Below are 15,550 nucleotides of genomic sequence, written 5' to 3'. Positions count from 1 at the left end.
TAAATTCGGAAACCGTTATAGGATTCCAGCCGAATCGTCTGGCAAGGTGCGAATTTGGGTTGGCGGCGATAAATTGTTGAGCATATAAATTTGATTGATCCACAATAGATCTGAAAAGATCTTCCGTGAAGAACAGCTCAAAAAAGTTCAGGGGCGTAAAACCAGCTGTCTCCACGTGGATTCCAGGTTGGGCGGTGAATGGGGGAAGTACTGGCGCTGTAGAATCAGTGGGTTGCCAATTGGGATATGCCAGCGCATCAGGGAGGGCACTATGGGCTCTACGGGCCTGTCTTCGAATACGCGGTGGCTGCGGGCCACTACTTGTGCTAGCCACCGCACCAGCTTCAACTGCACTTAGGGGACTCGCCACGTCACCAGGTCTTACTGCAGTGCTGGTTGTACTAGGTCCAGGTTGTACTAGGCCGCTGGCGCTTGCCAGGTCGCCAGAAGGATGAGCGGCACTAGTACCCACACTCTGCTCCATACGAGCACCCTGCGATTCCTGCATTTCAACAACACCAGAATGGGGTCGGGTACGCCTGGGTCTAACAGGGACCCATCTGTCGTCGGAGCTGTCTGTCAGGGAGCCGCTGCCGTCATCTGGTTCGTATAATGACCCTGATTCTGCCGGTGAGGCTTCCCCATCGCTCTCACCTGACATGGACATTATACTGTAAATAGCTTCATCACTGTACGAACGTTTAGACATTTTGGTAACTAAATTTACCCGTACAGTGATGCGACTCACAGGTAATAAAAGCACCTGGTTGTCGAAGACTATTTCAAGCGCTACCAAAAAAACTGCTAATGCTAGCAGGGATCAGGCCTGACTCTGCTAACACAGCGGTTTTGTGTCTTGTGTTTTTTGTAAGTGACAGTAATCTATTGATTACTACACTTACCTGGGTGAAAGGGTTAAACGCAGGTGCTGGCCGGAATCAGTGCTGATCGTGCAAACACCGCGTTTTGGGAACCCTAAACTATGGGGGCGCTAGTATAGCTCTGATCAGATCAGATATTGATCTGTTCAAACACTATACTAGAAATGGAAGTGTAGGTGCGTGCGTGCGTGTGTGGTGATCAAGGGGTTACTTCTAAACTATGCGCCGGGGATCTGGGGGGGGGTGGCGGGGACCCTAAACCTCCTTTGGGAAAGAAACTAGCTAGCTAGAGCAACCTCAAGTCACAATGACACCAATACAAAAATACAGTAAAAACAGTATATTATGTGTGTATTAGTGCTAATGTGACAGAGGGTGTAGGGGTTAACGGGATGTGATCAGGGGGGGATCAGGGGTTTAAATCTTTATTGGAAGGGGCTGGCGGGTATCCTAAGGATAAAAGGAACGGTGGCAAGCGCTAAACCTGGTCACAAGTCACACTTATACGGGTATATAGAAAATGCTATATACTGTATACAGTGTGCGTTGTGGCAGGGGGTGTAGGGGTGATCAGGAGGGGATCAGGGGATTAAATCTTTATTGGGCGGGTGGGGGGGACCCTAAACCTGCTTGGGACACAAACTTAGTCGCCTGCGCTAATTCTGATCACAATGACACTAATACAAAAATACAAAAACACAGTATATTACGTTTGTATTAGTGCTGATGTGACAGAGGGTGTAGGGGTTAACTAGCGGTGATCAGGGGGGGATCAGGTGGGATCAGGGGCTTAAATCTTTATTAGGGGGGGGTGGCGGGTAATTCAAGTGGAAAAAGGGGGGTCGCAAGCGCTAGACCTGACCACAAATCACACTTATACGGGTATATAGCAAAATGCTATATACTGTATACGGTGTGTGTTATGGCAGGGGGTGTAGGGGTGATCAGGGGGGGGTCAGGGGCTTAAATCTTTATTGGGCGGGTGGCGGGGACCCTAAACCTTCTTGGGACAGAAACTTAGTCGCCTGCGCTAATTCTGATCACAATGACACTAATACAAAAATACAATAACACCGTATATTGCGTTTGTATTAGTGCTGATGTGACAGAGGGTGTAGGGGTTAACGGCGGTGATCAGGGGGGGTTCAGGGGGGATCAGTGGGTTAAATCTTTATTAGGGGGGGGTGGGGGGTAATTTGAGTGGAAAAGGGGGGGTCGCAAGGGCTACACCTGTTCACAAATCACACTTATACAGGTATATAGGTATATGCTATATGCTGTATATAGTGTGTGTTGTGTCAGGTGCTGTAGGGGTTAATTGGGGGGGCGATCGGGGGTGAAATGTGCCTATCTAACTGTGTATGTACGTGCTTGGTGCTGTACTTACAATTAGATGTGCTCTCCTCTCACGCTGGATCCAAAAAGACCGTTGGGAGGGGAGGGCACATCTCCTCTAAGCCTGTGTTTACATTTCACAGGCTTAGAGGGAGATCTGATTGGGCAGGACCGATCAACAGGTCCAGACCAAAAATGATTGGCCTGGACCTGATGACTGATCGGTTCTGAACCCAATCGAGTCATCGGCGGGACCGCGGGTGCGCGCGCGCGCGCGCCAGAGCGGCGAAGGCTAGTGACGTACCGCTACGTCACTCTGCCTGGCCGGGGCTGACCGCCGCAGTATATAGTCGTGCGGCGGTCGGCAACCGGTTAAAGTATACATCTGTATTGCGTTTAGTCCCAAACACAAATATTGGATAAGAGAAAATAAATCTGAAAATAAACGGATATCAGTGTTTTTTGCAGACTGGAGGAAATGAAAGGTCTGTGCTGCCCAAAGCCACCAGGCACAGTCAGGTTATGTTCTTTATCTAGTATAGATTAGAAAATGCAACCTGGTGCAAAGGAACAAGCCCGGAAAAGATACATTATTGGGTACCCTTGTGTACACATTCAATAGCCCCAGGACTATAATCGGCAGCTCCAGCAGAATCTGAGCTGACACTCTATAGTATTTCCTATCACTCTTCCCCCAGCTGGTACATAAAAGGTGTTGAATGGCAGGAAGGGATGGAGGAGTTGGACCAGCATACCAGCATAGTCAGTAATTAGGCACTCCCAAAAGAAGAGAAGCCCATGATGTTCAAGGAGGCAGAGGGCTGTGCTAGGGATTTGACTTTTTTTTATTTATTTTATTTATTATTGATGTTTTCCTAAAATATATTCTTTTTATAACCAATTTATAGTCCAATACTTCTTATTTAACGTTTTCCAAAAATAGGTTCCAACTATTTGGTATTAAATAGCAAGTGACATAGGAAAATACATACGTAAATGGCACAGATATTTGTCACAGAGAGGATTTTCCAGGAAAAAATGGAAAGCCAGATGCCATGTAATCTGTATAGCTCACCAGATTAAAGTGAGGCCTCAAGGATTCCCAGAGAGGCATTGGAGAATAATCGAATGCCATAATCCCAGTATTTGTTGTTTTGTTTCTTATGTATTTTTGATAGATGAGACTCCTGCATGTAAAACGGTAAATAGCCTGAATAGTAGAGAGTCAGTCTCCAGAGCCCAAAAGCCAACATACCTAGGCAAATTTAGATTTTCTAAATGCCTAAACTTTTTACAGGGTGCACACTCTCCTCCACAGCAGCACATGGCAGTGGTGAGATGTGGCACACTGCCACTTAGGCACCCAGTGTAAATCATGGGAAGGAGCAGTGAGTGTCCCAGGGTGCCACATACCAAAAACAATGAGGTATTCTTTGGGACATCGGTCGGTAAAACCCATCAGTGCTGTTTTTCACCACCACTTTTCCTATACACTGTATTTTGACTTGTAAGCAAATACCGAATCTTTCAAAATAAACCAAATTCGTTATATTTAGAGGTTTGAAAGCCTAAAGTGTTTGATGGGGAAAACCTTGAATATCGGTTGTCAGCACCTTATCACACATGATCAGACATGCGTAGTGCTTACACTGTGTGTTTATAGAAAAAGCAATGAAGTCATCTCTAAGCAGCTGTGAAAACCCCGTGTACTTGCTGATGTCGCCAATTCATTGACTTTTCTTAGTAATTTTCTTTGGTTTCTGCAGTTAAATCATTATTTATTCAAGGGACATCTCAATGTTGACACAACAAAGCTTTCTATGATTTACACCTGTTTTTTTTTTTTTTTTTTTACTGGTGGCTAAGGAGCCCTATGTTCTCAAGTCTATCATGGCAACCTCTCAGCAGTTGTTTCATTAAGTAATGAACTGTTAAACATATGTTTAAAGGTTAAGGTTTCATTTTCTAGATTGTTCTTTGTGTTGGAAGTTTATATAGTCTTCTGAACCAGTATGAAGTTCAAGTCTAAAGCCTAGTACACACCATGAGATTTTTTTTCCGTTCAGCTCCAGTCAGAGCCACTGTACTAACAGTCCAATTTTAGTAAAGCGATCTCCCCCCCTGAGCTGTTGTGTTCTGACAAGGGGGCAGCCCCCCCCCCCCCCCCCGCCAGAACCCTCCGGTCAGTGCTTTCAGGCATCGGCTGCCATACACTACACACGGGCCAAATGTTGGCCATTATTTTTTATACCGGCCGATGTCACCCGACATTCGGCCCGTGTGTACTAGGCTTAAGTAAATTGATTTTCGTTTTGGGTGGATACAATTGTCTTTAAATCAATCAGTGGCTCCTAATATAACTCGGAAATCTCTGTCTTCCTAAATCACAGCATCCACTTAAATCCAATTCTTTAATCCAGCTTATTTGCGTGGATAGAGAAATCAGTTAGTCTGTTTTTGTTCAGCCCACAGGCAAAAACAATTGCCAAATGCATATTCTCCGGTGGTTTTCTTTATTATTTGAATATTATCAGCTTTCTCTGGTATGTTAAAGCGGAGTTCCGGCCGCAAAATCGTTACATTAGATTTTGTGCCATCCGCTTCCTTATTCTCTCCTGAAAAAGAACTGGATATTCCCGAATTTTTATTTTTTTTTTACTTACCTTGTTTCAGAAGAAAATATACTCACCTTTCCTTCCACTTCCTCCCTCTGTGGCCGCGGCCCGTGCTGTCATTTCCTGTCCTACAATGCGTCCCGGGAGCTCTTACTCATCACTCCCAGGAAGCAATGGGCAGTGATGTAGGCGGCCGGGCTCCTCTCACAGCTTGCACAATGAGCTAGAACCAGGAAGCAGGGCATACATTTGCATACTGCGGTTTCGGGTGACCAGGACAAAGATGGCGGCGCTCAGAAAACTTTTTATAACGTAAGATTTTATGATTGCCAATCAATTATAAAACTGTCTAAAACCGGATTAGCGGATGTATGAAGGGCGGTGGATCACTGTTTGGGAAGTATGTATATAAAAAAAATGATTCTGTGGCCGGAACTCCGCTTTAACCGGTTGCCGACTGCGCACAGTATATTTACTGCGGCAGTCAGCCCCGGCCAGGCAGAGTGACGTAGATCTACGTCACTCACCTGTCACTGCTATTAGAGCCAATAGCGGGCGAGCGTGCGCCCGCTGAGGCTCGTTCAGGGAGGAGTGCGGGCGTGTGACCGGCGGACCCGATGTCCGCCGGTCACACTACGATCGCCGGTACAGTGGGAGAAAGACAGAGCGGCTTATGTAAACAAGCTGCCTGTCATTCTCCCCTGTGTAAAAATGCAGATCAGACGGTTCTACTATGTAGAACCGTTGATCTTTTGTTTTTACACCAATAGCATTGTCCCACTACAGTTAGAATCACGCCCCTAGGACACACTTAACCCCTCCCTGTCCAATACAGTTAACCCCTTCCCTGCCAGTGTCATTTTTACAGTAACAGTGCATATATATAGCACTGATTACTGCAGTAATGTCACTGGTACCCCCAAAAGTGTCAAAAATGTCAGTCAAGGGTCCGATCTGTCCGCCGCAATGTCGCAGTACCGCAAAAAAAACGCAGATCGCCGCCATTTATAGCGCATGATCAAAAAATCGCACAGGTGATCAAATACCACCAAAAGAAAGCTCTGTTTGTGGGAAAAAAAGGACGTGAAATTAGTTTAGGTACAGCGTCGCACGGCCGCGCAATTGTCCGTTAAAATCACGCAGTAAAAAAAAATCGCAAAAAAAACCCTGGTCAGGAAGGGGGTAAAATCTTCCGGGGCTTAAGTGGTTAAAGAGTCAATTTTCAGAGCTGTGTAAAATGCCTTTTTATACTGGACAGAAAAGTAAACCTGGCCATATACTGTATGGATCAAAATTCGATGCATGTATGGCCATCCCTGTTGAATGGGAATGTTGGAATACTTTTATCGACCAGTGGCTGTGGAGGATTCCCACTGTAAGAACACAATGACTAAGTGGGGAAAATCAATGACTGCCTCTATTGATACAAGATAAGGCTATATGAAATTATTTTCACTTTAGGCAAAAGATCTGATCACGCATCAATATTGGAGTCACGATTATTGCATTAATTAAACTTTAAACAAATATTGAACATTGTAGAATACATTCAGACCCCTTTCACATGGGCGGTCTGGTTGGGTCCGCCTGTTGGTTTTTCTGGCGTAGCTGATTGGAAGCTTCATGTTAGTCTATGAGCAGCTAACTCTGCTCAGCTCCCAAAAAAAATTGAAAAGGTCTGTGTCAGACATAGGTTGAATCTTCAAAGCTCCAGTAAAGAAATGCTCCAAAAAAAAAAAAAAATGAAACACAGATGTCACGAAGGTGCTACAGGTCGTGCTGCTCCAATTCAGCAGGGCATCTGCTCACGGATCCCCTGTAGATTGGACTGGACAAGGCCCATGTGAAAGGCAGGCTATATAATACTCACTCGAGTCGTAGCGTGTCCTCTTCTCTTCCCTGTTTCTATGTGACTTGAATCTCCCTTTAGGCTTGCAGGGACATGTAAGTGATGTAGTGGCTGGAGGGGAGAGGAGCAGTAAGAGATTGCAGACATCCAACCCACCCAGAAGTGTGGAAGGCTGAAGATTGTAGCTCAGCAAGAAAGTGGAGTTAAGGCTTGTACACACTATAAGACAATCGGGCAAACATTTTTGTCCAGGGAACGTTCATACGATTTTCTGATGTGTGTGCACAACTTTCAACAGCCGATTCTGACCTTCTGAACGTAGTACAATGTAATACAATGCTGTATTATAAGGTGATTGTTCAGCCATTGTTTAAACACTTTTAGATTAAGTAGGGAATGGGTAAGACCCCTGTCAGGTTTTGTTTTCCTTTCCCCATCCCAAAGATACAAGAAGCAAGAGGGAAATCTCTCTAAAGCATGGGTGTCCAACCTTTTGGCTTCTCTGGGCCACATTGAGTGTAGAGAAATTTTCTCGGGCCGCATATAAAATATATACTATAGTTAAGGTATATAAGTAAAAAAATGCCGCCGCGCCCTTCCCACGCCACTGCGACCCCCGCACTAATTTAACACAACTACTAGAGGTTTACTTCTTCTAAATGATAATAAAGGAACACTCTAACCACCATGACCACCTCAGTGATTTCAAGTGGTCATGGTGGTAGGAGTCAGAAACACTGCACATGCTCCCCCCTCTGAGGCAGCCTCTGCCTACCGTTGGTTGGAAGCTGCTGTGGCCGTGCCCCCGACCTGACTTCCTTCTTCCCCAGCAAAAATTGTTGGGGGGGCAGTGGGCCGCATTGCCTGAGGTTCCGGGCCGCATGTGGCCCTCGGGCCGCAGGTTGGACATGCCTGCTCCAAAGGTAGATAATTCTCCTTCCTAGAAGGATGACACCATTACCATTTAATTTCAAATCATCCATTGGAAGATTTCCCTTATATTGCCTGTTCTGAGACCGCTCTAAAATTCTGGAGTTTTCATCACTTTTCCTACTGGACCAGGATAATATAAAATGTGACTCCCCACTAGCGGACACAAACTGCAATAAAAACATGAGAAGGGTTTTAACATTTCTTTCTTCTACATAAAACAACATATCTTTTAAAGTAGTTGTAAAGGCTTTAATATCTTTTTATTTCTAAAACAAACATGGTATACTTACCTGCTCTGTGCAATGGTCTTGGAAAGAGTAATCCAGAACCTCCTATGGGGGTCCCTCGCCAGCACTCTTGGCTCCTTTTCTTCTTGATGCACCCCCATAGAAAGCGGTTTCCTATGTGGAGGGGCACCTGCGGGCTCGATCCCGAGTCATGCTTTGTGTGTCTGTTGAAACACACAGCATTACTCAGCTCCGCCCTCTCTCTGCTCACAGGATTTCTTTGACAGCAGCAGGAGCCAATGGCTCCCTCTGCTGCCTCTGAGAGCAGAGAGAGAGAGAGAGGACACTGTGTAGACGGGCACAGCGCTGGATCGAGATGGGATTCAGGTATGTATTCGGGGGGATGGGTGGGGGCAATACAAACACTAATGCATTCCCTGCATTAAGTTAAAAAATGTCTAGTTTTTAGAACCACTTTAACCACTTGCCGACCAGCCGCGGTACATATGCTGCGGCAGGTCGGCAGGTTCCAGCGAAAACGACGTACCCGTACGTCGCTTCGCAGGAGCGCTCGTGGTGGCGTGCATGCACCCAGTCGCTAAAGGGGGGGCTTGTGGCCACGATTGGCGCTACGGCACTCGCGATCGCTGAATGGCGGTCTAAACACGGCAAACCGCTGTTCTGTCAGCAATCAACACAGGACTCATGTGTTCCTCCTATTTAGGAACACAGGTCTCTGTGTTCATTCCATAAGTTCATCCCTCACACAGTTAGAAAGCACCCCCTAGGGACACATTTAACCCTTTGATCGCCCCTTCCCTGCCAGTGTCATTAGTACAGTAACAGTGTATATTTTTAGCGTGTCAATGTTAGTTAGGTGTCCGATCTGTCTGCCGCAATGTCACAGTCTCGCTAAAAATCGCTGATCGCCGCCATTACAAGTGAAAAAATAAGTAAATAAAAATTACATAAATCTTTCCCCTAGTTTGTAGACGGGATAACTTTTGAGCAAACTAATCATTATACGCTTATTGGGATTTTTTTTTACCAAAAATATGTAGCAGAATACAAATTGGCCTAAAATTATGAAAAAATCTGATTTTTTTATTTTTTTTTTTTTTTATTGGGAATGTTATATAGCAGGAAGTGAAAAATATAGGTTTTTTTTTTTTTTTTTTTTTTTTTTTTTTAGAATTGTCGGTTTTATTGTTTATAGCGCAAAAAATGACAATCGCAGACATGATCAAATACCACCAAAAGAAATCTTTATTTGTGAGAAAAAAAGGACATCACTTTTATTTAGGTACATTGTTGCACGACCACGCAATTGTCAGTTAAATTAACGCAGTGCCGAATCACAAAAAATTGCCTCATTGAGGGGGAAAACCTTCCGGTCCAGAAGCAATCATTTGAAACCAGCAGCTCCCAACCACCAGACCGGACTTTTACCTGACTCGTCAACCACTACCCTCTTTAGCTGTAGAGACCGAGGTCAGGGGTGTACATGTGCTGCGGCAGAAATCTTCCCCCTGCTTTGGGCCGCAATGCAGGGAGTTGGCGCAGACAGTGAGGAGGCAATACAAATCCTCCTCGCTGTCTGTCAAAAGCTCTCTGAAGCGCAATCCAAACGCAGAGCAAGTGTGAATCAGCCCTAAAGGTTTAGACCTGCATCTAAACCCCCGCTCCTCTAAAATTGATTATGTTTTGGAAAGCTTTTTAGGGCTGTTTGAGGTGATGTGATGTCTTTTCCCTGCCTGTTAAATTCCATAATTACCGCACAAATGTGCTGCAACTGAGCGCATTGAATGAGATGTGTTTTGCCTCCTCACAACTTGCTTTAACCCCTTGATTGCTGCACTAGCATGCTGCAGTCGTGTGCATTGAATGGGTGTCATTTAGCGGGCACTATTTGTACTACCCCTCTGCAGCCAAAGGGGGTATCAGTTGGTGAGCAGTAAAGGCACAGCTCAACTGAGGTGGTTTACTGCCCCCAAACTCATGTGTAAACGAGTCCTAATAATCAGAGCTTTATCGTGGCTTTAATAATTTTTTTACCCACAGTCTGCGTATTGGGTACCATTGCAACTGTGTAAAAGGCAATTATATGCTATTATATTGCTATTATATACAAAATATAATCATCAGAATTTTACATATAATAGTCTAGACCTTCATCGTGACATTAATAATTTTATACCCACAGTCTGCCAACAAAGCACCATAGCAACCATGGCCTAGACATAACAATCACAGCTTTAATGCATCCGTTAAGTTGTCCTTTAATACAGGTCCGCACCTCCCTGAGTGCAGCCTAGCTGGGATAATGCTTTCCTTCCTCCCAGATTCAGCAATCTTTTCTCTGGCAAGTTGGCTGACTGCTCTTCATACTTGTGCATTCAAGCTGCGTCCCCATTCATTCCTATGGGTAAGCTATTGTATACTCTTTGGGACAGCTGGAGGCTGCCACGATTATGGCTAGAATTGGGCTGAAGCCAGGGTTGTCAGCTATTCGATTTTCTGCAACTACCTCCCTATAGAAGCAGTACTAGAATATGTTTCCCCTTTTTGTTGCCGTATGTCATAAAGCCCTTTTATAATATGCTTATACATAAGTTTTAGTTGAACAATGGGCATATTGTAGACCGATGTTATCAATTCTGTCATTGCACCTATTAAAATTACAGTTACTCAAATTTTTAACCCATAGCTCCCTTTTTATTACATTTTTAAATGCATACTAATGTTTAGGCAGACAGCCATGTCTTGGTAGGTTTGCAGTTGTGCCATACCCTTTCCATTTTCGGAAGGAAAGAATTGAACAGTGCTCCATGAGATGTTCAAAGCTTGGGATATTTTTTATAGCCTAACCCTGCTTTAAACTTCTACACAACTTTATCCCTGACCTGTGTGGTATATTTCTTGGCTTTCGCAATGCTGTTTTTCACTAAGGTCCTCTAACAAACCCTGAGGGCTTCACAGAACAGCTGTATTTACACTGAAATGAAACTACACAAAGGTGGACTCTATTTGCTAATTATGTGATTTGTGAAGGTAATGTGGTTTACTATGGGACATGTTCACATCTATGAATTTTTCAGCTGCTTTGTTTTTCGAAAGAGTCAGGGACTTTTTTACCGCAAGCAGATTGCATTTTGCCTGTAATAGACTTCAATGGACCTGCACCAAAAATGCAAGTTAAAGGGGGATTCCAGTTTCTGATAAGCCCCCTGCCCACAGACCCCCACAACCACCTGCCAGGGTTGTGGGGAAGAGGCCCTTGTCCCCATTCGCTCGTTCCCCTCCCCCCCTTCCTTGCCTGCCGAGCTGCATGCCCTATAAGTGATTAGTATGGATTTTGAAAGTGACCCCACGCCATATTCTTTTTTTTTTTTTTTTTTTCTTTATTTTTTTTTTTTTTTCTTTTTTTTAATTGTCACATTGGATTCCCCTCCCCAAGGGCCTGGCATGGTTTGGGGAGGGGGCTCCTTGCCTTTTTTTTTTTTTTTTGCCGGCAGTTGTATTTTTCTACATTCAGCTGTCGGGGGTAACCCCCCCTGACAGCTGATGTCTCATTGGTTGTTGTCTCATCGTGGCGGCCACCCGCTTTTTAACAACTGACTAATCCTCAGTTTAAGGAGGGGGAAAAAAAGCAAAACGCATGAAAACTATATACAAAAACGCACCTCAAAATGCACTAGAAAACCGAATCCGTCGCAACCGCATAAATGTGAACCTGGCCTAAGTCAGGGTGCTTGTTTTGCGGAGGAAGAGCAGGGTACTTGAGTGGAGTTTTATCGAAGGAAGAGGCTCAGGATAGTCCTCACTAGACATATGGTGCTAATCCCTGCTATTCCAAATAGTAGACAGAATCTGTTAGTTGTTATTGCTCTTATGCTAAGTAGCTGTAGATCAGTGTGGACGAGTAGAGTACAATATACCTTCTGTTACTTTATAGGGGAGTTTTGGGAGGTGGAGTCCCTGTACAAGTTTTATTTGAGAGTTTAGCTGTTAAGCTGAAGATGCATTTAATAACCCCTATTAATGCCTGTTGATCTGTGACTTCTGCTGGTCTTACGCTGGATCATTTTTTCCATGAAGCTAATGGAAAAGACTGAACAGCAGTCATTACTTTTGGACACAGATAGTCAATTATGCTCTGGTTATCCTCTCTCTTCCTACTATATCTTCTATGTTTTGTCTAAACTTAAAAATAAAATATTGCTCATTACACACGGATTTCAGTTCATTTCCATTTCTTTTCTTTTAGATCAAACAAGTCCAGGATGAAGAAAGGAAACAACTGAGCCAACTTAGAGACATCCTAAAAACTGCACTGCAGGTGGAGCAGAAGGAGGTGAGCTTGTGAGACTCTGTTGGAGGCTTATTGTATCTCTCTCTGCCTTAAAGTGGTTGTAAACCCTTACATGTACCCAGTGAAGTGACTGGTCTCAGGTGATACACAGAGATTAAACAAATCCTCCTACATACGTTATACCCATTTATCTGCAGTCTTCTCTTCTATACATCCATTCAAAGTCAGAATTTCTAAAGCTTGTCTGAGCTGTCAGAATGCAGGGGTGGGGAGAGCTGAAATTACACTCTGCAGAGCTCAGTGAAGAGAGGTCTGAGAGCTGATTGGAGAGAAGGGACACACCCCCTGCACACAGGAACAGAGCTGAGGCTGGGGTCTGCTGGAGTTCCCTCTCCTGTCATCTTTTTGCTCTCTCCTGTCATCTTTTTGCTCTTGGTGTCAGAAAAACTTGACAGAAGTGACTTCTACTGGTAGAAGAGGAGTAAAGCAACCTATAGAAAAGACACTTAGTGCTCTGAGCTGAGACAAGTACACAATATACAGAGATATTCTTTGTTCAAATTTCATGTCTGAGGGGTATAACCACTTTAATGTGCACTTGTCATCTTCTGGACAGCCTTCTTAGCTGTTAAAATTATTTGCAAACCATCTTATTAATTATCATGGAGGTTTAAAACTGGATACACTACTGATTACTGTGTGATGTATGCTTTTTATGTAGAATTACCATGACTCTAGTAGAAGTTAGTGTCACTGCACTGCACTGCACTCGTTCTTTTAAGTGGAATTAATGCCTAACACTAATATTAAAAAATCTTCCCCTCCTCCTACCTCTCCTGCCTACAGTATGTAAAAAATCTTTACACTTCCCTTTTTTCAGGCCGGTCATTTGATCCTGCAGCTCCTGTGTCTTGGAACACTCATTAATGCTCCCTCCTCAGCCCTGCAGCTGCGACTCACTGACACAGGGGAGCTGGAGCTGCAAGATGACATGACCGCAGCAAACTCAAAAATAACTATACAGGGTTTTACACAGGGAAGGCAAGATGGGTAGGAGGTGGGGAGTGGGAGAAGAACATTTTTAAGAATAGTTAGTGTTAAGCTGGCCATGGATGGATTGAAGTTCGGTCAGTTCCTGCTTGACAGACGTCTTCTTTTTAACATTCTGTAGAATGAGAATGTTAAAAAAAATAACTTTTGCCGGCATTCTGCTGCAGCGGCTGATCACTGTATTCTGAGGAGGAGTCCAAAAATAAAATGGCTTGTGTATATATAGGAAAATCAGTTTGCTTGTTTTTTCTGCTTGGCCCACTGGCTGAACTAGAAAAAATGTCGGGCTTTATTTCCACTTTATTGTTGAAGATGTTTCACCACTCATCCAAAGCTCTTTTAAATGTCATTAAAAAAACCCAGTGTTTATAGGCAAATGAGTCACTCAGTCACATTGGTCCCATCACTGTGCTGCCATGAAATTTATCAAGGCAGATGTTGATTGCGAAGTAACATAAGTGGTGTGACAATCTGGAAAACACCCTGTTTTTCTACCATAATCCAATCACTATAGTGCCATTAAGCCTGGGTCAGGTTTAATTGTTTAGTTACGTGACTGTAGATGTGAATCATATTGAACAGGTGAAGATTTTTTAAATGTGAGTGATAAATGATGGCAAAGGTCCACCCTGGTTTAGGGATAATTGTCCAGCACAGTAAAACCTTGGATTGCGGGTAACTTGGTCTGTAAGTGTTTTACAAGACCGGCAAAATGTTTTTATACATTTTGACTTGCTAAATGAGCGAGGTCTTGCAATACGAGTAGTGTCATGTCACAACGGAGTATAAAAGAGAAGAGAAATCCATTTTAGTCAATGAGAGCTGTCCTAATTAGCACTACCTAAGTCGCTCTGACTTTAGAAAAGTTTCCTGTACTACTTCAATGTGACTTCTGTCCGACTTGTGCCCAAAGACTTAGGAGGGTTTGTGAAAACAAAAAACACTTATGCTCAAAGGAGCTAAAAGAAGCTCAATACATTGTGCAAAAGAGCACCCAAAAACACAATCTTCTTCAAGCTGAAATAAACGCTCAAACTCCCTTTTTTTTTTTTTTTGAGCTGAAGTGTGTTTGAGCACACCAGTTAGTCGGATCCGCATTCTGATGTGATTTGGATCTGGCATTACAGGAAGATTACCCAGGTATCACCTGAAGTTGTCTCAAAGTTGCCTTGAAGTCACATTGCATAATCTTTTTATATAGATTATAGACTGAAGGACTTATGAATAAATGGTTGTGGAACGAACCATCTGAGTTTCCATTATTTCTTATGGGGAAATTTGCTACGATATACGAGTGCTATGGATTACAAGCACGTTTCTGGAACGAATTATGCTCGCAATCCAAGGTTTTACTGTATTGTATAGATGGCCCTTGAATGCCTCTGGTGAACCAGTAGTCCTCTCTATCCTAAATGTGCACCTCCCTGTCTTCTAAAGAATGTCTCTATTCCTTTGGTTGTAAGAAGACATCTGACAGCATTTCATGACATAGTGATTGGATTAAAGCACAATTTAAAGCCTAATACACACAATGAGATTATGGGACAAATGATCGTCTGTTTTTTATTTTTGCATGCTAGGCTTCATATCGAAAATGAATAGATTACTAAAGAACAAAAATAGAATAAAAATTGGGAAGTGCTGTAATGTACCGTATTTTTCGCCATATAAGACACACCGGCATATAAGACGCACCCAATATTAAAGGAGGAAAATCTAGAAAAAAAAGATTCTGAACCAAATACTGCAGTAAAATATTTTATATCAACAGGTGATGGTATAGGCATGGCATAGGCATGGTACAGGCATGGCACAGGTGTGGGTACAGGCATGGCACAGGTGAGGGTACAGGCATGGCACAGGTGGTGGTTTAGGCATGGCACAGGTGGTGGTTTAGGCATGGCACAGGTGATATTTTAGGCATGGCACAGGTGGTGGTTTAGGCATGGCACAGGTGGTGGTTTAGGCATGGCACAGGTGGTGGTTTAGGCATGGCACAGGTGGTGGTTTAGGCATGGCACAGGTGGTGGTTTAGGCATGGCACAGGTCGGCTCACTTACCTGCTCTCCTGGGCTGCCTGCGCTGCTCCTCTTGTCCTCTTCTTCTGACGGCGGCAGGATTCCTGGAACCGTCCACGGCGCTGCTCCTCTCGTCCTCTTCTGTCTTCGCTCTTTGACGGCTCTCTCGGCGGCTCTTTCGGCGGCTCTCTCGGTCCGGCGGGAAGGAGATCGGGCGGTGACGGTGCGTGACTGACGCACGCACCGGCACCGCCCCCACAGGACTCGGCACAGGCAGCAGGAAAAATGTTCATTTGCCGTATAAGACGCACCAACTTTTCCCCCCCAGTT

The 15,550-nt window shown here is 44.1% G+C and overlaps 1 protein-coding gene across 2 annotated transcripts in view; it reads left to right on the top strand.

Annotated features, from left to right (window-relative positions):
* Nucleotides 1–15,550, top strand: part of ASAP2 (ArfGAP with SH3 domain, ankyrin repeat and PH domain 2) — a 460,853-nt gene that overhangs the window by 282,458 nt on the left and 162,845 nt on the right. For both annotated transcript variants that reach the window (XM_082252497.1, XM_082252496.1), the window contains exon 9: nt 12,108–12,194. In XM_082252497.1, coding sequence (XP_082108623.1) covers nt 12,108–12,194 — 87 coding nt within the window. The remainder of the gene's footprint in view (nt 1–12,107; nt 12,195–15,550) is intronic.

Source organism: Pelophylax lessonae (assembly GCF_965119305.1).
Source record: "Pelophylax lessonae genome assembly, chromosome: 3".
NCBI classification, from domain to species: domain Eukaryota; kingdom Metazoa; phylum Chordata; class Amphibia; order Anura; family Ranidae; genus Pelophylax; species Pelophylax lessonae.
This window is presented reverse-complemented; position numbering and strand designations above follow the sequence as displayed.